A 19,879-nucleotide genomic window follows, 5' to 3' on the forward strand; every position below is an offset into this window, starting at 1 on the left:
TGGAAGGGCTTTGATCAGTCATTAGGATCCCCACGCTGGCTTCATTAGGTGGAGGGGGATGGGAAGTAGTCAGGGCCCCTGGCTGTGAATGCCCTCCTCCATCCAGGCCATGCAGCTGGGCCAGGCAGAAGCGGGTTCAGTTGTTTTCACACTTTACATTCCTCTCATCTCTTTACGGGTAGGAGCCCCCTGCCATGCAGGACCTTCTGCTCAGCTGCTGGTGAGGCACTCTGCAGCTTTAGAGTTAATTCCACAGCTTTGAAAGCCTCTTCTGTGGCTGTGATTGACGGCTCCCTCTGCCCCTGGGGCCAGCACCAGAGGGACCATATGGGTGACCTGCCTTCCCTCGCTTTGACTCATCAAAACGGACTCTTCTCTTTCTTTTTTATTTTCTGCCGGGCCTTTCTTCTCACTGTGCACAGTGACCTCTCTCCGTGGCCTGCTTGGGCCACCCATGTCTTTCAACAGGACATGCTCCTGAACTCCAGCTCACTCCAGGCCTGGATTCTTCACTGTGGCAAAGGCGAAAACAGCCTTCAGGTCTGACCATGGGGCCTTAAGCCTCGCTTAGGAGACAGTGGCCTAGCCACAGGATTTTGCTAGAAGACACCCGTGCTCTCATGGCCTTGCCTAGGGTTTTTATTTGACGAACTTCCTACTCGAATTCTTGTATTTACAAAAAAAAACTCAGATATTTTATTGTCTATCCTCTTGCCTGCAAGCAGGATGAGCATTCTAAACAGTGACAAAAATAGCTGATGGCCGAAGTACACAAAGCTTAAAATAAATCAGGCAACAGGTGATCCGTCAGCAGCGGGCCTAGGGAGCTGGAACCTGCCTTCCTCCCCACCCCCTTTTCCAGTTGATCTTCTAGGAGCTCGGATATCTGCGGAGCAGGGTGGGATGGGGGTGGGTGAGCACAGCCCTGAGGTGTATGCTGTCCTTGGAGTTTGCGGTCTGGAGGAAGAAGAGCGAGCTGACTCAAGTCAACGTGGTAAAACAGGAATTCAGAATCCTAAGCCTGTCCCACTCCAATGCTGATGAATTATACAAAGTTGGACAAGAAGTTTCAATATTATCTCTTTCATTCACTCAACCAGTTAATAAATACAAGGGGCTTTCCATGGGTCTTGCAAACCTGTGCCATGTGCCAGGGACACATGTCCCTGCCCTAATGGAGCTTATGGCTTATTGGGAGCCCTTCTGCGTCAGTAAAATGGGAATAACTTCTGCCCTCCTTGCTTCACAGGGCGGCTGAGAGTGTGGATGTGAAGGGTACCATGGTGTTTTCCAGCTTTCTTTCAGCCATGACCCTGACATTGATTTTTTTTTTTTTCTCTTGATCTTCTGTATGTCTCCAGTAGACAAGACTGGATTGAACTTTAATTACTCTCCTTTTTATTGGGAACACAGTAGGGATATCAAGTATGTGTCTCTAGCTGTAAACACACTCCCTCACACACACACACACATATACGCATACCCTCAAGGGCCTAATTGAATTCACTGTTGTGGGACTATTATACAAGCAAAGGGTCCTCCAGGGATGGAGGGAAAGATGGGGAGAAGACAGCGCCCGTGAAAGTGCGTGAAGCTGGGAAGTGAAAGAGTTGGATCACAGTCCATGGTCTTCCTCCCTTTAGGTGTATGGTCAGTCACCCCAGCAGTGCAGGCAGGGTAGCAAACACTTTCAAGTTTCATTCTGTAAGCCACTGCCTACAAACCCTTTTAAAATTAATTAATTGCTGAAGACCTCCATTTTGCACCACAAAGTAACTTCTTTGCATGGCTTGTTCTATCTGGTTGGTCCTGGAATCAGAAGGCAGATGCGCCAGGCCTGCTGTTGCAGGAACCCCTTTGAGCCAAATGGACTACCCTCCTCTCCTCCAGCCCTTCCTTTCCTTGAGCTGACTGGGTTGGGGCATATTTGGAGGAACCATGCTTGACTCCTCCTGGTTTTGGATCCCTAACCCTTTCAACATGCCACTCTCTCATTTCCTGGGCTTCCCTGGTGGCTCACTGGTAAAGAATCTGCCTGCAATGCAGGAGATGCAGGTTCGATCCCTGGGTCAGGAAGATCAGTGGGAGGATCCTTCAAGAATCTACAAGAATACTCCAGTATTCTTGCCTGGGAAATTCCAAGGACAGTGGGCTACAGTCCATGGGGTCACAAAAGAGTTGGACATGACTGAGTATGCATGCTCTCGTATCCTCATTCAGTCAGTCATTCAGCCATTCCACAGACAGGCCTGGAGCCCATGGGAGCCAGGGCTGGTGATGGGAGCTGGACTCCAGTCCACTCGGGGAGATGGATAGAAGAGGACCCGAAGTGCTACAGGGTTTAAGGTCCATCACCACACGTGCAGAGGAGGCAGGGAGCGGGGCTACCTGGTCAGGGCTTAGCTGCTCAGTCGTGTCTGACTCTCTTCAACCCCATGGACTGGAGCCCACCAGGCTCCTCTGTCCATGGGATTTTCCAGGCGAGAATACTGGAGTGGGTTGCCATTTCCTTCTCCACCTAGACAGGGGCGTGGAGAATTGGGACAGGCTTCCCGGGAGGGCTGACACTCCCTCCAGCTGAGTCTTGAAAGAGACGTGTGTTCACACGTGGTCGGGGGGGATCCTGGAGGGCAGCGAACATGTCTGTTCTATTCACTGTTGTAGCCCTAGTGTCTCAGACAGAGTGACCACAGCATCGATGGCATGCCGGGGTGACCGGTGTGGGGCGGGTGACACCAGGCGGGGAAACCTGGACCCTTTCTGCTGAGGCAGCCGTGGGGGCGGGGGCGTGAAGATGTCAATCATGGGGCGTGTCTGGGCACCCCCACCCAGGAGGGTCTGCTGGGGGGCGGGGTGGGAGAGGGGTGCTGTACCTGAGATGAGGCTGGATCAGTGAGCAGGTCCAGGCCTGAGCACCCTGGACTGTGCCCTCCCCTCAAAACCATCCATTGTACCCTCTCTGCCTCCCCACTGCTCAGGCCAAACCTGATATTTACTAAATGGCTTCAAGCCCTGACCTCCAGGTCCTTGGACTCCATCTAGGTTACAGGAAACCAGATCTGGCCTTTTGTTTGTTTTTAGTCACTCAGTCGTGTCTGACCCTTTTCGACCCTGTGTTCTGTAGCCTGCCAAGCTCCTCTGTCCATGGGGATTTCCAGGTAAGAATACTGGAGTGAGTTGCCATTTCCTTCTCCAGGGGATATTCCCAACCCAGGGATCAAACCCTGGTCTCCTGCAAGTCTCCTGCGTTGCACAAGAGTTCTTTACTGCTGAGCCACTGGGGAAGCCAGATCTGGCTCTACCGCCCCCCAGAGCAGACCAGCCCTCCTGGAGCCTCAGCGGCCCCTAGTGGTTGGGCCTGTGTAGGCCCCCATGTTCTCAAAACACAAGGCTTCCCTGACCTGGCCGGCAGGCCCTGGGGATGGGCAGCCCCACCTTGCCATGTCAGATGAGGGGGTGTTCCCTCAGGAGTGCTGTCTGGGCTGAGTCGTGGTGGGGGGTGCAGACCTTGGAGGCCCAGGGTTTGCAGAAAGCACATGTGGGAGGTACCCGGGTGAACCTGTCTAATCCAGTATCAGCAAGCACCTCGTAAGCCATGCCAGCGTCCTCTGCTTGTTCTCATGGCAGACTAGACTGTTGAGGGGATGGATCTCTAAGCCCCTCCAGATTCTGCCTTCCTGCCTTCCTACACACACAGCGTACACCCCCCAACTCTTCCCTTGGTGTTTTAGGATTGGGGCTGGGGCATCAGGAACTTTCATCTCACCATGTCACAAATGGAGAATCTGGGCAGGGACCTTTAGCTCCAGGCTTAATGCAGGGCTGGATCAGAGCTGATTGATAGCGGAGAGTCCAGTGGGTTAGAGCATCTGTGGGATGCAAGGACCCCATGCTAGGAGAGGCGATGGGGACTTTAGAAGCCTGTGTAGGTTCTGGACCCGGCAGTGCAGCTCACCTCGGGCAGGCCTCTGGGGAATGCTGTCACCTGTCCCTATCCACTCTTTGTATCCAGTTTTTTCTTGTTCTTTTTAATATTTTTTTATGTGGCTGTGTCAGGTCTTAGTTGGAGGGCGCGGGACCTTTCACTGCGGCTTGCAGGCTCAGTATTTGTGGCCATGGCCTTGGTTGCCCCGTGGCACGTGGGAATCTCAGTTCCCCAACCAGGGATGGAACCCGCATCCCCTACATCGGAAGGCGGATTCTTAACCCCCGAACCACCAGGGAAGTCCCCTACTTTCTTAATCAAGGCTCACAGCCTGTCTGGGGAGGATGTCCAGGGCTCTCCTTGGAGAAGGGTTCCTAGTCTGGAGTGGCCGCTTTTGGGACCAGCTGGAGACACAGCAAGTGGCCTCAGAGAGTGTAGTCTCTTCACTACAGATTGAGGAGAACAAGAGAACGTTACCTGGAGAGAAACTCTGATGTTAGGGGTGTGCTTGTAAATATTTAACAACCAGCTGTCAGGGTGGGGTTTGGGAAAGGATTTGATTTGCAACATTTGTCAGTTTCCATGGTGTGATTGCTCCCACCATGGCCACTCTCAAGCTGTTAATGTGATTATCAAACTTGCAAAATTCCCGAAAAATTATCATTTGGCCTTCATTGACCAGAGCAAGGGATCTCTGCCCTCCATCCATGCAATCTTTCCCAACAGCTTCTCTGTTGTAGGGCCAGAACCTCCTGCCAAAATCTCACCACCCAACACCCTCTTCCCCCTGCCCCCGGGCCCTGGGACAGCTGTGGGCCTCTCCCTCTGCGCTCTAGTTCTTGAGAAATGGGTGTCTCTGGCTAGATAAAGAAATCTATTTGGAGATAAACACTCATTCTCCAAACCTGGAGGAAATGCCAAGTTTGCTGAATTAACCCCCAGGAGTTAAATAAATCTGAATCATTGTCCTCCTCAGACCAGCTCCCCGGCTCTCTGAACCCCAACAACAGCCTCTCAACTAGAGCCTCTTGGGATGCTGGCAATGACTGCTTTTGATTTACGCTTTCTTCTAGACCCCAGAAGGCCCTTCTGCCCCATCTTTCCCTGAAGTCCTGCCTAGAAATGGGAGGTCAGAGGAAAACAAGCCCCTCCCCTCAGCCCTCCTGCTCCTAGAAGCTCATCTGCATAGAAGAAGCCCCTTGTAGATTCCTTCAAGGACACAGGAAATTCGCCTTTAGAGGACTGAGCCCAGCAGAGCACACCAGCCCACGTGTATTTTACTCTTGAATGAGCTGTGCACATAGCTGTGCTTTGCTTTTGGCAAGATACATGTTCTGGAAATCTTGTGTTTGATAACTACAACCACCCTCCCTGTGGGCAAAACTTTAGGGTTTCAAAGCACTTTTACACACCGGATGTCATCTAATGGGAGCCATGTGCCATCGCTTGGGGTGGGTAGTGATGGTGTAAGCATTCTCATGGCCTGTCACTGCTATTAATAGAAGGGGTTTTGGGACTTCCCTGGTGGTTCAGTGGTTGAGAATCCACCTGCCAATGCAGGGGACACGGGTTCAGTCCCTGGTCTGAGAAGATCCCATGTGCCATGCGGCAAATCAGCCCGTGTGCCGTAACTACAGAAAGCCCGCGCACCACAGCTACTGAATCCACAGTCTAGAGCCCGTGCTCTGCAACAAGAAAAGCCACCGCAGTGAGAAGTGTTCGCACAGCTAGAGAGTAGCCCCTGGAGCTGCGACTAGAGAAAGCCCTCTCACAGCTGGCCCCGTTGCAGCCAAAAATAAATACATAAATTTTTTTTAAAAGAAGGTGCTTTTTCAGATACCACCTAAGCCAACACATCCAGCTAGGGAGCTTCCACCATCTCCGGGTGAGTCTCTGCTTGGCCCCTGTGCCAGTGGAAACAACTTCCTGGAGGCAGTGCATCCCAGCCTTGGAGAGCTCAGAGGCTTGGAAACTTACTATGTGGGTCGAACCCAAATGTGCTTTATGTGTTGCAGGTTTGATGTGTCGGTTGCAGTTTGACACTTTGGAGTCCACAGTACAGAACTTGCACAATCTAACCCCGGGTTCAGTGGTTCAAAGGGGGCTCGCATGTCCCTCCATCTCCCACCCATCCCCCAGATCTTTCTTAGTATTGCTTCTGCTGCTAAGTCACTTCAGTCGTGTCCGACTCTGTGCGACCCCATAGATGGCAGCCCACCAGGCTCCCCCGTCCCTGGGATTCTCCAAGCAAAAACACTGGAGTTGGTTGCCATTTCCTTCTCCAATGCATGAAAGTGAAAAGTGAAAGGGAAGTCGCTCAGTCATGTCCGACTCTCAGCGACCCCATGGACTGCAGCCTACCAGGCTCCTCCATCCATGGGATTTTCCAGGCAAGAGTACTGGAGTGGGGTGCCATTGCCTTCTACGTCTTAGTATTATTGCAGATCCCTGCAAATGTTCTTTGGAATCCCTTCAGCAGCCTGGCCCACTCTCCTCTGAGTGTACCTTCTGCCACGTCTCAGCTTAGTGCGTGGGGTTGGAAGCTCTGCATGAGCCACGCCTCTGCTCGTGGATCCTCACAGAGCATCAGTATAGAGGTTTGTTTGACAGACAACGTTACACTTTGGACAGACTGAGCCTGCTGTCAACTGAAACATGGTGCTAAACCACATCTCCCGTTCTGTACTTATATTATCGACCTTTTTTTTTCTGGCCAAAGTGTTAGAAGTTTAAATTCCAACTTATTAGATGAGAATTAATCTTATTAGAATTAGCACATTGCCAAAATCCGTAAAGATCATTTGGATCCAGGTTTCATGTCACCCATAAATTTGTCAAGCGTTTTTTCAGAACTTTTCTGAGTCACTGATTAAAATATCGAGGAAGAGGGTCGAGGAGAAAGAATGTAGCATCTCCCAGAAGGCTTTCTCCTACTGACATCTCTCCTTTCATTGCCATCCGTTGGGTGTTGGGTCCTAATAATCCACACAGTTGTCCACCGGGCCATGTGTCCAAGTTTTCCATGAGGAAATCACAGGAGGTCATTTACGGCATCTCTGTCTACTACATTCTCCTGCTCTTTAGCGTGTTAAACCCAGAAAGTGGGCACTATTGTAGCAGGCATTCATCCTAGTCACCCCAGTGCCTAAGTACCCAGTGGGAACTCAAAAAGTATTGGGAAAATAATCAGTTGCATTAGTGAGTGAAAAAAAAAAAAAAACCGGTCCAAGTCAATGTGAAATTTAGAAGTATTTAGTTTTCCTGATTGCACCTTATTTCTGTATTTTGAAGATTAGAACAGTGATTGTTTCTACTTTCTCCCTTATTGTGCATGCTCAATCACCCAGTTGGGTCCTACAGTTTGTGGCCCCATAGACTGCTGCCCTAATACCCGTGAATCCTAAAAGGACACCAGTTTGCCTACAGATGAGAAAGTAGGAGCTTAGGAAAGCTGAGGGATTTGCTGTAAGTCAAAAAGCTATTAACAGGAGACAGTAGGAGTCAAGTGTGGTACCTTGCTGGCCTCAAGGTATCGTGATGTTCTGTCTAGCCTGTTAAGTTTGAGAAAGTTCCCCCAGCTCAGCCAACAGAGACAAGAATATCTCTACCTAACAAAAAATGATGAGGAGACAGTATATTTCTTTTATAGTCTCAATTTTATTTACCATCAGTCACTCATTCATTCAATAAATATTTGTTGAACATCAACTAGTGCCAGGCTATTCTAGGCCCTGCAAACACAACTGTTAATCAGCCGTCTTTGAGCTTAAATTTGAGTTGGAGGTGGGAGAGAAAATAGCAAGTAGTGTAGTGTCTAGTCCAAGGGTTGTGCAATACATGGTCACGATAAGGGCTGTGAAATGAGGCAGAGCAAGGGGGAGAGCAAGGGGCAGAGGGACTCTATTTCACTCTGAAGATGTGGCATCTGACAGATCTAATGAAGAAACTGAGACAGCAAGCGTTTGGGGGCCACTGGCACCACCAGTCACGTATTTGTGGAAATACCATACTCTTTCTTCTAGGAAGCAGGGACCTAGATCATAAGACGAACTTTCCAGCTGGAAAACATAATTCTCTCAAGGTGTGTTCACTCGTTAGTCCCTCATTCATCTTCTCAAGAGATACCAAGCATTCACTCTGTGCCATCCGCGTGCTGGGGATGAAGGAGTGAACAAGGTGTTATCTCGAGAGGCAGACAAGGATGTCAAGTCCCAAGAGCAGAGGGGATGAGAGCTGTGAGGTGCTGTGGACAGGCTGGAGGAAGGCAACAGTTGAGGCTTATCACCACATATGATGTTTCAGGGATCCATTTAATCAAAGAAAATAAAATATAAAAGCATTAAGTTCTGTAATGATGGTTGTTGCCAAAAATTTTAAAGCCATTTAATCATTTTGTCAAATGAAATCTTATACAGAAAGTCCAATATATTTTTAAAAGGTGCTCTGATTGATGTAAACTTGGGACACCTTCCAAGGCATGTAACAGAGGAGGAAAATGACTACTCCAAATATTTGTTAGAGTTGAGAACAGAAATCTGCTCATTGTCCACTAAAACCCGCTTATCTTCAAGTGCCCAGGTAAACCAAAATTTGCAGAACACTCAGTTATCCATCAAAACCATTAAAACAGTTACCTCTGGCTTACGTTAAATGGAATAAATCTTTGCCCAACTGAGAACTGACTCAGCTAATTTTTTCCTGCCCTCCAAAGTCACAGAATCAAACGCAGCACTGCTCGGCACAGCCCAAGTGACTCGTAAGCAAAATTTAAAGGGCTCATCATTCGGGTTTTTTTTTTCCCCCAGCTTCTGGGCAGAGGCCACCACCTTAATTTGCATTAAGAACTATGGCTTTTAAAGTGAGCTCACTTCAGCATCACTTGGCTTTGGATGGTCCTAAACTGTTCTCCAGAACTTTCTGCTTTGAAGAAACGCCTGCTCTCTGCCCACTTGTAACACATGTACATATGGGTGCTCATTATACACTCGCATTTCTCTGTACCTTTTCTCTTATCCACACACACAACACGGGACGATGTAGACCTCACGATTCCAGTCGGGGAACCAGCAGTCCTGGCCCACTAACCCACACCTCCTCTCCCTTGTCTCTGCAGATGACGGCGACCGCTCAAGCCCCCTCTAAGGCCCAGGCTGTCCACATCTCCACGCCCTCAGCTGCTGCCAGCACGCCCGTGCCCACCGCCCCCATTGACCCCCAGGCCCAGCTGGAGGCTGACAAGCGCGCTGTGTACAGGTAGGAGACACTCCGGCCGGGCTGCGCTCAGAAGCCCCCAGGTAGCCTCAGGCCCAGCCCAGCCCCGAGAGATGAGAGTGCAGGCCCGAGGGTGGGCTCATGGAAGCCAGTAGCCAGGGCTTTCCCCGCTTCCCTCTGAAATCACCCCAGAGAGCCCTCAGCTGGCCACGCAGGGTGGGCTCCAGCTTCCTGGAATCATCCAGGGAGGGAAATGTAGCCTGGGCTGTGTCTCCCAGGAGGGGCCCTCCCCAGCCCAACTGGGGGGATGAGTCCCGATGAGCATCAGAAGCCCCTACCCCCCCACCGCTCAGAGCTGCCTCAGGACTGTCCCGGCCCCAGTGCCCATTGTCACCCTCACTCCAACACACACGGTCCAGGACTCATTCATGCGCGAACTTGAGTCCACCTGAAAGCCTCTGGGAGGCTTGTTAGAACACGCATAGCTGGACTCCGTGCTTGGAAATGCTGAATCAGTAGGTCAAGCTGTAGGAAGAGGACATGAATTTTTAACAAGCAATCCAGGTGGATGTAATGCAGCTACCTCTTGGCCCACGCTGTGATTCACGGTTGACTTTGGTTTTCAGCAGTAGAGGTTGTACGTGACGGTGGAGGTTCTGACACCCTCCCCGAGAGGGGCTGCTTGCAGGGAGCAGGCTGCTTGTCTTGTTTTAGTCTGCATTAGCCCCTGGCACCCAGGGCTGGGCCCTGATTGTTGCAGAGGGTGGGTGAGGCTCAGGGACTTACTGGTCCGTCTTGTGTACACGGGTGAAGTGAAGGTGCAGTCCTCGGAAGGCAGATCTGATGAGGCCCTGGCAGGGATTTCAGCCATCATTTATCCATGGGGAGCCCACATCACTAAGAAAAGATGCCTAAGTATGGAGGCGTCGGTACTGAGGTCAAACCCTTGTGCACATCCACTTGTGTGTAGGCACGAACAGCCATGAGCATCAGCACCATTAACCTCCACTGGGCGAGCCCTGCAGTGGGCGCTAAGGCCACCCACACTCGGACCGGCCCACCCAGGGTGAATCAGAGGACTGAGTCCTTCCTCACTCACCCCCACTGCCTGCCCCCGGTCCTGACAGGCTTTATGGTAATGGTCGTAATTTTAGCTGTTATCATAATTATCCTTGGCACTACCTGTAGGCACTCAGATGGGCTGAATAAATGCCTCTAATCCAACAGTTGGAAGTCCAGAGCAATGGGCCCTGATCCCTAGATCATGACTGGAGATTCTTCCCAGGCCTGGATAACACAGTGCCTGCCCCCCAAGGACCATCCCCCTACCCCCAGACACACACACACTCAGGCCAGGCCCAGCTCCTGTGCATAGAGACCTCTGCCTTGGGCTCTGAAGAATGCCTGGATCTGGTGTCACAGGGCCAGTCAGAGACCCTAAGAAAGATTCCAGCTCCCCCTCTCGCAACACAGACCAGTAAGTGCTCCTGTCCTCCCATCACCTTGGCATTGAGTCCTTGCTGTTACTAGTGCTGTGCTGGGCGCAGGGGAAAGAGGGTAAATTATAAAGGTAATGTGCGGGCTCTTGCCAGACTCTCTGAAAACGAGAACAAGAAACCAACACAGAGTGGTCAGAGCTTTAACAGAGACAGCTTCAAGGGGGAGGCAGTATTCAAGCTTGATTTGAAACCTGAGTAAGACTGCTCAGCAAGAGGAGAAATGGAGGCGGGGGTGGCTTCCAGGCAGAGGAGAGCCTGGTGAGTTCCCAGCACAGCCGCTGGCCAGAGTAGCTGGGTGTGGGGACACGAGGCTGCATGGGGTCTATAAGTTCAACTATGTGGTGGGCTTGTGCCTTTGTGGGGAACAGAAGCAGGCACAGGAGAGTGACATGGCCTCTGAAATGTGTTGGGGTACAGTCATCACACCTCATTTAGATAGTGATCGACATGCTCCGAGTGCAATCCGGACTGGCAGCATCGCATCCCCTGGGAGCTGTTTGGAGACACTGACTCTCAGGCCTCACTCGACCTCGGGATTCCTGCTCTGCTCTTTGACGAGATCCCGGGTGATTCATGTGCCCACTGCAGATGGGTCCCCGACCCCTTCCCAGACTCCAGGGGGCAAGGGCATGTAGCGAGCACCGATCGTAGTCTAGAAAGACCCCCAGTTAGTGGTGTGACAAAAAGCTTCTGGAAACCTAGACTTGAATCCTCCCTTCTCCTGGTACTCATCTCAGCATTGGTTTCACGATAGAGCCTAATCACTGGTCCAGCAAGAATAATGAGACAACCCATGTCAGCACCCGGCTCCATGTCTAGCACAAAGCAGACAATTCTCTATGTCCCACCAGTGGGACCCACGTGCTCCATAGCCCTTCCCAAGACCCCAGGGTCATGCCCCACCCAGGCCCAGCCAGGAAGTGAGCTGCCTCCCACGGTCCATCATGGTGTCACTTGATGTATGGAGGCCCAGATGGTCCTTCAATCAACATGTCTCACCTTTGTGGGGCAGGTCCCCTCACAGCCCGTGGCATTTGCACAATAATCTCTGCAACTGTCTGAAGGTGAAGAAGAAACCCCGAGCTGATGCCACCAAAGAACCAGCCAAACATTGCCACCCAGCCTCTCAGGACGACCAAGCGGACAGACGTCAGCATCCTTGCCCGGTTCTTTCCTCTGCAGCCCTTCCTGTCCCAGGGCCCCAGGGTGTCTGTCTCCCACAACCACACCTCTCCCATTAGTGCCAGTCGCCCTCTCCACAGCCCTTGTTGGGGGGTGAGGCAGGGAGGAGGAGGGGGCCCCGCCTCCTGCAGGGTCGGGTAATTCTAATTAGATTTGCCTGCCTGGGGCAGCGGCGCTCCAGAGCACATCAGGGAGTCTGCATTTCATGTCAATAAATGTAACCAGACCCTTTCCATGGAGATTAGTGCCCGGCTCTGACTTTTGGGAGCCCCCTCTGAGGCCCCTCCCAGATCCGAAGAAGAATGGAGGTGTGGGGGAGGCCCCTCCCTGGCCAGGTCTTCAGGGCGGCAGGAGACAGTACCACGAGAGGGAGGGAGCCCGTCAGTGCCCTGACGCTTTATTTGTATGTGAGGATGTGTTAATGAAATGTACTGGTTCCTTCTGATGTGGAAGCTGGGTGTGTGTGTGTGTCTGTGTCTGTGTCTGTATATGTGTGTGTGTAGTGTGTGTGTGTGTGTGTGGCCGGGGAGAGGGGAGGCAGAGCCTGTCTTTAATTGGATCATACCAGAGCATCATCTGGGCTAATCAGCAAGGCAACCAGGAGCTCGGGCTCAGATTAATGATTGCAGTCTAATCCAAGCAGATCCCATGATTAGATGCACATCGTGGGTAATTGTGTTTGTGGCCCGTGAGCAATGCCGAGCCTGGGTCTGTGGAGGGGAGGCCCCGTGGAGTGGGGACCACAGGTTTGGACCCAGCTCAAAAATCTCCTTCCCCAGGCCCACCTCACCCCTGGGGTTTTCGCCTCACAAGAAGTTAAAATTTAGCTTGGACCACACCTCCCCGCCCCCTCCTCCAGTGTGGGCTGTGGGCTGGACGGTGTTAGGTGGCTGGGAACCTGGGGCTTGGCTTGCCAGCAACCACAGAGACGGGCCAAGAGGGTGAGGTTAATCCGGCCTTCACTCTCCCTCCTCCCCTGCAGTCTCCTTGGTTCCCCTTTGAAGTGAGTGGGTTCCCATGGAAACCATGATGTCCTGGGGAGCAGAAGAGTGGCAGGAGCTGGGCCTGGCCAGGTGCGGTGGGGAGGAGGGGGACTCTGGTAAGACCATTCTGCGAAGGCTGAGTTCCTGCCGCTTAGGCTGACATTCTGTCTGAGGACCCGGGAAGAGGCCGGCCAGGCACAGCAGAAGTTACCTGCTAGTGATGGGAAGTGCTGGGCTAGAGGTCGGAACAGTGAGCGAAGGGTGGGGGCAGTCCCACCATGAAAAATGCCAGGGAGCTGAGTTGTGAATCAGGTGTGCAGGCTGAGGGGGCTGCAGAGCCCTGTATTTCTCCTTTGTGGCGTTACTCGCAACTGAATGGATTGTGTTAATATTAGTTCTGTTTCCACTGCTAGATCGTTGCCTCCGTCAAGACAGGGTCTGTGTGTTTTCATTGATTTATCCCCAGTGCCTTCCACAGCACCTTAGAGCTTGCAGCCTGGACGAGGGTGTACTAAATCAGAGCTGTTGAGTGGATTCCTTAAACAGGCGAGGAAGGACTGGACATATTTCAGGGTTCTAGGCTGGGGTGCTGGCAAAATGGTCCTGGGGGGAGAGGGACCAGGAGAGCCCTCACTGTGACGTCCGTCAATCTCCATGGTGTGACTGCACCCACCACGGCCCTTTTCAAGCTACGGTGTGATGCTGCATGACATAGCTGGGAAGAGAAGCACACAGATGGCTCCCACCAGCCTCAAGTACAAACCCCACACAGGAGCCAAGTTACAGGTACCCAGTTTTACCAGCTCCTTTATAACTGATTGTACGGGATGGATTAGCCACAATTCTGCACTCCTTGGTCCTATCCGGTCCACTCCTCAGTTTCAAATCTGAAATGGTCTCTCTTAACAAATTAATCCTTAGAACAAGACCTAGCATAGAATGAATGCTTTCTGTGTGTGTGTGTGTGTTAAATTGCTTCAGTCGTGTCCGACTCTTTGCAATTATATGGACTTTAGCCCACCAGGCTCCTCTGTCCATGAATTTCTCCAGGCAAGAATACTGGAGTGGGTTGCCATTTCCTCCTGCAGGGGATCTTCCAGACCCAGGGCTGGAACCTGTATCTCTAATGTCTCCTACATTGGCAGGCAGGTTCTTTACCACTGGCGCCACCTAGGAAGTCCTGGAATGCCTTCTAAGTGTCTGCAATTGTGATCTTTCACCTCAACCCCAACACAGTGAGTTTTCTCCTTCCTAGAATCTATCCATCTCCATCCAGCTCTCAGCATCTGCTTGAGCAAAGCCCCAACTTTCCCACTTTCCCCAAGGAGATTCCAAATGTTTCCTGGTCTCTCCGTTAATGAGCTCCTTTGCTGCAGCTCCAGAAACCTGTCATCAAACCAGTCTTCTGCCTCCTCTTTAGCTTCTCAGCCGTCAGTCTTGGCCTGTCCATGTAGCGTTTGTCATTCTTCCTGTCGGTCTCATCTCTCTGTAAACCACGCTCAGAGTTTCTGCCCACGTGGGACCTTGCCCTAGACAGCTCATGCTGAAGAAGTCCACTTCTAGCCCAGTGAAAGCAATACTCATTCCTAAAGCCTTGTTTGTAATCCATTTGTCCTGTCACATGCAGACTGGATCACTCTAGACTCTGCTCTTGTTTAGGGAAAGATCAGAACAGAGTAGTGGGCAGGTCCCTCCCTTGAGACTGTCCCTCGAAAGGTCACTGAAGTTCAGGCTTGGTCCTGATGGTCCTGTAGTTAGGGGGGCAAAAGTCATAGAACAACTATTCTGGGTGGCAGGACGAGCTCTAGAAATGGATGTAGTGGTAATTAATTTGGTCAGCTCGCACAAGTTAGTTTCTCTGAGCCTGTTTTCTCAACCATAAAAAAAGGAAATAGTCATAGCTAGACTAAAATGAGATGATGTTATGATATCTAACACACAGATCAGTGTTGGCTGCATGGGATGAAGTGAAGGTGGGGTTTTTTTTGTTTTTTAATGGTGAAGCTACTTCTTTAAAACATTTTTTTACTATTTATTTATTTTTGCTGTGCTGGGTCTTTGCTGCTGGGCATGGACTTTCTCTAGTTGCAGCTAGTGGGGGCTATAGTTTCAGCATTTGGGCTTCTCATCACAGTGGTTCCTCTTGTTGCGGAGCATGGGCTCTAGGCGTGCAGGCTCAATAGTTGTGGAGCATGGGCTTAGTTGCTCCTTGGCATGTGGGATCTTCCAGGACCAGGGATTGAACTTGTGTCCCCTGCGTTGGCAGGCAGAATCTTAACTGCTGGACCACCAGGGAAGTCCCGAGATGGGGGTGTTTTAAACAGAGGGGCCAGCTCGGTCCCCTTGGCCCTTTCAGTACATGAGGCATCTTGTGTGTTTGGGGAGGTGAAATTCAGGCATCAGAACAGGGCCTGGGGACCTCAATTGCCTGGGTTTCCATTCTGTCTCCACCACTGGCCTCTAAACCTTTCTGGGCCTTTCCTCATGTGTAAAATGGGACTGAAAATAGTGCCCTCTCCTCATTAGGCTGGTCATGAGGATTAGGTGAGATAATACCATAAAGTGCTGGGGGAGGAATCTGGTACTTAGAGAGTGCACTGCAGGCATTAGCTGCTATTAGATGTTTGAGGAAATGAAACGGGGGTTGGTAGGACTAGAAGGTGACTGCTGAGAGGCGAGACAGCAAGAAGCAAGATAGGAAAGGGCTCCCAGTTGAGTGCTGTTCGCACTGCAATTTGGTTAAACATTTATTGAGCTCTGCCATGTGTAAGCATCGTGTCAAGTTCCAAGAGGGATTCTGAATTAGAATGGATCGGTCCAGGGAGTGGGAGGAAAATAGGCGTAGGAAGTAGCTAGAGTATAAACTTGGCACATGGTTCGGGCTCAAAAAGTATTTGTGGATTTGACTGCAAGGCCCCTGGCCCATGGTGCAGTGTGGGAGTGTTGGACTGCTTTCCCAAGGGAGATGAAGCCCAAGGGAAATGGTAGCCAAGAGGCCTCTCCTGGGACCGGGACCATGGATGGGATGAGAGGAGCCCCCAGCAGCTTGAGGTTGGGCAGGGGGGCTGGCTGCCGTGTGACCGACCTCTTCAGCAACTGCCTGGCCAGGACCCTGGGAACTGGCCCTTCCTGCTGAAGCGTCTTTGAGGGAACTCTTCCACCCTGTGACCAAAGGGTGTTTCGTCTCCAGGGAGTTGACCCTGGGGCTTAACCCTGTGCCTTCCCTGGCAGAGGGCTGGGTCATTCCTGGAACGTGCTGGGCGAGGTGGCCTGAGGATGGAGGGGGATAGAAGTTCAGCCATTCCAAACTGAAGAGTCAGGACCAGATGCTTCCGGACGAGTTGCTGGGAGCAGATGTTCCAGGCAGGGTTTTATGGGCTGGGGCTCTAGCAGACACTCCTTGCTTTTGGAAGCAGTTGGATTCACTGGCATCCGAGAAAACATCTCAGCTGTTGACTACAGTCAGGGGAGTGATCCTGCCGGAGCCGTCAGCTGAAAGTCAAACCATGCTCAGTTCTCCCCCAGGCGCCAGGCATCGCCTGCTCCCTGCCCTTCCTGCCAGCATCTTGAAGGCCCCCGCCCCTGGGCCCAGCCTCCGTACACGCTGCTGGCAGGCACTGGGACGCCGGCTGCCTGGCCCCGGGAGCAGGTGTGTTCAGAGGCAGCAGCTCTGGCTGCTTCCACGGCTCACCACCTGGCCTAGGTAGAGCTGAGAAGTCCAGATACTCCCCAAGACCAGGCACATGGATGAGAGATCCAGGAGCCCCGAATCCCAGTGACTTATTCTCACAAGGTTATGTTAGGATTAAAGGAGATAACCAACGCTCACAGCTGACAGTGCTTGGCACAGGCAAGGCTCCCAGTGAATGGTGGCCACAGTTGTGAGTCGTGACAGTGGATCAGGCCCCCTTCCTAGCAGGAGGATGGCAGTCATTGGTCCTCCTGCTGGTGCAATTGGGCTGGGATGGGAGCCGGCAAGCTGGGGCTTTGAGGGCTCGTGTGGCCCATGCCTTCTCACCAGGGATGGACTAAGCTAGTATAACCCTTCCTTTTTAAAAAAAATTAATTTATTCATTTATTTTTGGCTGCTCTGGGTATAAGTTCCTGTGTGTGAGTGTTTCTCTAGTTTCGGTGAGCAGAGGCTGCTCTCTAGCTGTGGTGCACACGCTTCTCATGGCCGTGGCTTCTCTTATTGCAGAGTGCGAGCTCTAGGCATGCAGGCTTAATTGCTGTGCAGCATGTGAGGTCTTCCTGGATCAGGGCTTGAACCCTTGTCCCCTGCCGTGGCAGGCGAGTTCTTAACTTCTGGACTGCCAGGGAAGTCCCTAGCCCTTCTTTTAACTAAGCCCCACTTTCTGATTTTCCCAAGCCACTGGACCATTTTGTGGTCAAGTGAAAAGAACATAAGACTAAGACTTCAGACTAAGTTCTGACTCTACCACTGAGCAACCCATTTAACTTCTTCAGATAAGCTTTCCTACTCCATAGAGTAGGCATCAAATGAGAAAATCAAAGATCTATAAAAATGTCAAAGTCTTCTTCAACACACAGATGTATTACTATGGGAAAAGACTCTTTTGGGAACTCATTTGATGAGGCACCCTTGTGCTGCAAAGGTCCTAATGCTCAAAGGGTAAGTCTGGCAGCTCAGTTCTGTGACCCCAGAACACCCAAGACTCAAGGGCAGTAGAGAAAAAAAGGGGAGGACAATGAAATGATTCTAATAGTGGTTCAAAAATGGTACCTGGGAGAGGGGAGAAAGCATGAAGTTTAGGGTTTGGATACCCAGGTTTAAATCTAAACACAATCATTTATTAGCCTGATGATGTAATTATTTAACCACATGGCACCTCAGTTTGCAAATCAGTAAAGTGGGAATAATAAGAAATATTGGGTGTTTCAGTGCAATAAGTGCATGAAATGTGACTTACCAATTGCTACCAAATGTGCATGGGTGTGTTAATACCAATGACCAAAGCAAAATGGATAGAGTTCCCCTTCGCAAAGCATCCCTTTCCCCAGGGCTTTTTCGTTGGGGACTGGTTGAATCTCTGGGGACTTGGATAGAAGTTGCCTCTTTGTAGCTGCCTACCTGTGGGAAAGATACTTCTATTTTTTTTCTCTTCTGAGTTTCCTCCCCTTAAAATGAAGGGGCTGAACATGAAAAAGACAGGAGATAACAAGGATTAATAATAGTAAGGATTGGAGAAAAGAGAATCCTTGTGAACTGTTGTTGGGATTGTAGATTGGCATAGCCACTATAGAAAATAGTAGGGAGGATCCTCAAAAAAATTAAAACTAGAATGACCGTAAGATCCAGTAACCCCTCTTCGGGGACCCAAAGGGAATGAAAACGCTAACTGGAGAAGATATCCGCACCCTCCCCCAACCACGTTCAGAGCAGCATTGTTTATAAGAGACAAGGCACAGAAACAACCAAAGTGTCCACTGATGGATGAGTGGGCCAAGCAGTTGTGGCGTATATGCACGCAGTGGGATAGTATTCAGTCATTAAAAGAACAGCAACAAGGAAACCCTGCCATTTGTGATAACACGGAGGGACCTTGAATGCGTTATGCTAAGTAAAATACCTCATCGAGGAGGACAAATTCTGTGTGATCTCACTTATATGTGAAAACCAAAAAATAAATAAAAAATAGCTTAGAGCAAAAGAGATCAGAGTCTTGGTTACCAGAGGTGGAAAGTAGAGGTAGGGGGCAATCCTGGAGGGTAGTTGAAAGGCACAAACTTCCAGAGAAAAGGCACAAACTTCTATTTATAAAATAAGTAAGTATAAGGATGTGACATGGGACTTCCCAGGCGGCGCAGTGGTAGAGAATCCGCCCACCAATGCAGGAGACACAAGAGACGTGGGTTCAATCCCTGGGTCAGGAAAATGCCCTGGAGGAGGACGTGGCAGCCCACTCCAGTATTCTTGCCTGGGAAATCCCACGGACAGCGGAGCCTGGCGGGCTACAGTCCACGGGGTTGCTAAGAGTCCGACAGACTGAGCACACACACAGCAGCTATAAGGGATGTAATGTACAACACAATGAGTGTAGTTAACACTGCTGTATCATATACAGCAAAGTTAAGAGTAAATTCTAAGAGTTCGCATCACAAGGAGAAATTTTTCCTTTTCTCTTTTTATCTATCTGAGAAGATGTGTGTGAGCTGAACCTATTGTGATGATCATTTCACAATGTATGTAAATCAAACCGTCATGCTGTACAGCTTAAGTTTATACAGTGAAGTAATTGGTTATTTCTCAATAAAACTGGGGCGGGGTGGGGAGGTGGGGGCGGTGGTGCCCTGTGTGCCGGCAATGAAGGGACTATGACATAAGATCCTAACAGGTTGCAAGTTTTAGGTTCTTTGTATTCTTGCCCTTGTAGACTAGCCTTAACAATCAATTTGTGGAGATTTCACATTTCTTTTTTTTTTTTTTTTTTAATGTGTCAGGAGGGAGGTGTGTGTGTGTGTGTGTGTGTAAAGGGATGGAGACAAAGCAGACTCTGGCCTGCCCCGGACCCCACCCTCTCCAGGGACGGACCTGTCCGCCCACCTGCCGGGAGGAGAGCTGGTTGGAGCCCAGGAACCCAGCAGATGCAATTCCAATTTAGCAACACGAAGAAGTCCTCTCCAAGGCAACCCAGGCGAACACACCGCCCACTGGGCAGGGCTAAAAATACACCAGCATGGTTTCCACGTCACACCTGAAGTAAAAATACATCCAACCGGGAGCTGCTGGCTTGGTCTCCCCCACCTCGCTCTGCTCTCTCCATCTGGTCTTTCGAGGGGAAGAGCGGGGAGGAGAGGAGGCGGGCTGGCTAAGCTCTTCCTTCACACTGGCTCCTCTGCCTCCGGGACCCTGGCAGCCCCCACCCCCGGCAGAGCCCAGAGGAGGAGGGTCCCTTTGTAGCAGCTAGAAACTGCCAGATGGCCGTAGCTGGTCTGGGTACCTTAGTGGAGTGAGTGGATTCTGAGCCCAAAGAGCACTTTATGCTTGTGTCTCAGAACCCCCACTTGCTGCCGGTGGTCACTTCATTCATTCATTCGTCCCCATGCATTGATTCATC

General features: G+C 51.0%; 1 protein-coding gene across 7 annotated transcripts in view; it reads left to right on the forward strand.

Annotated features, from left to right (window-relative positions):
- Positions 1 to 19,879, forward strand: part of PKNOX2 (PBX/knotted 1 homeobox 2) — a 298,309-nt gene that overhangs the window by 218,823 nt on the left and 59,607 nt on the right. For 5 of the 7 annotated variants that reach the window (XM_070782943.1, XM_070782942.1, XM_070782949.1 and 2 more), the window contains one exon: positions 9,039 to 9,178. The exons of the other annotated variants lie outside the window; for them this stretch is intronic. In XM_070782943.1, the coding sequence (XP_070639044.1) occupies positions 9,039 to 9,178 (140 nt within the window). The remainder of the gene's footprint in view (positions 1 to 9,038; positions 9,179 to 19,879) is intronic. 7 annotated transcript variants of the gene reach the window in all.

This window comes from Bos indicus, chromosome 29, assembly GCF_029378745.1.
Source record: "Bos indicus isolate NIAB-ARS_2022 breed Sahiwal x Tharparkar chromosome 29, NIAB-ARS_B.indTharparkar_mat_pri_1.0, whole genome shotgun sequence".
NCBI lineage: Eukaryota > Metazoa > Chordata > Mammalia > Artiodactyla > Bovidae > Bos > Bos indicus.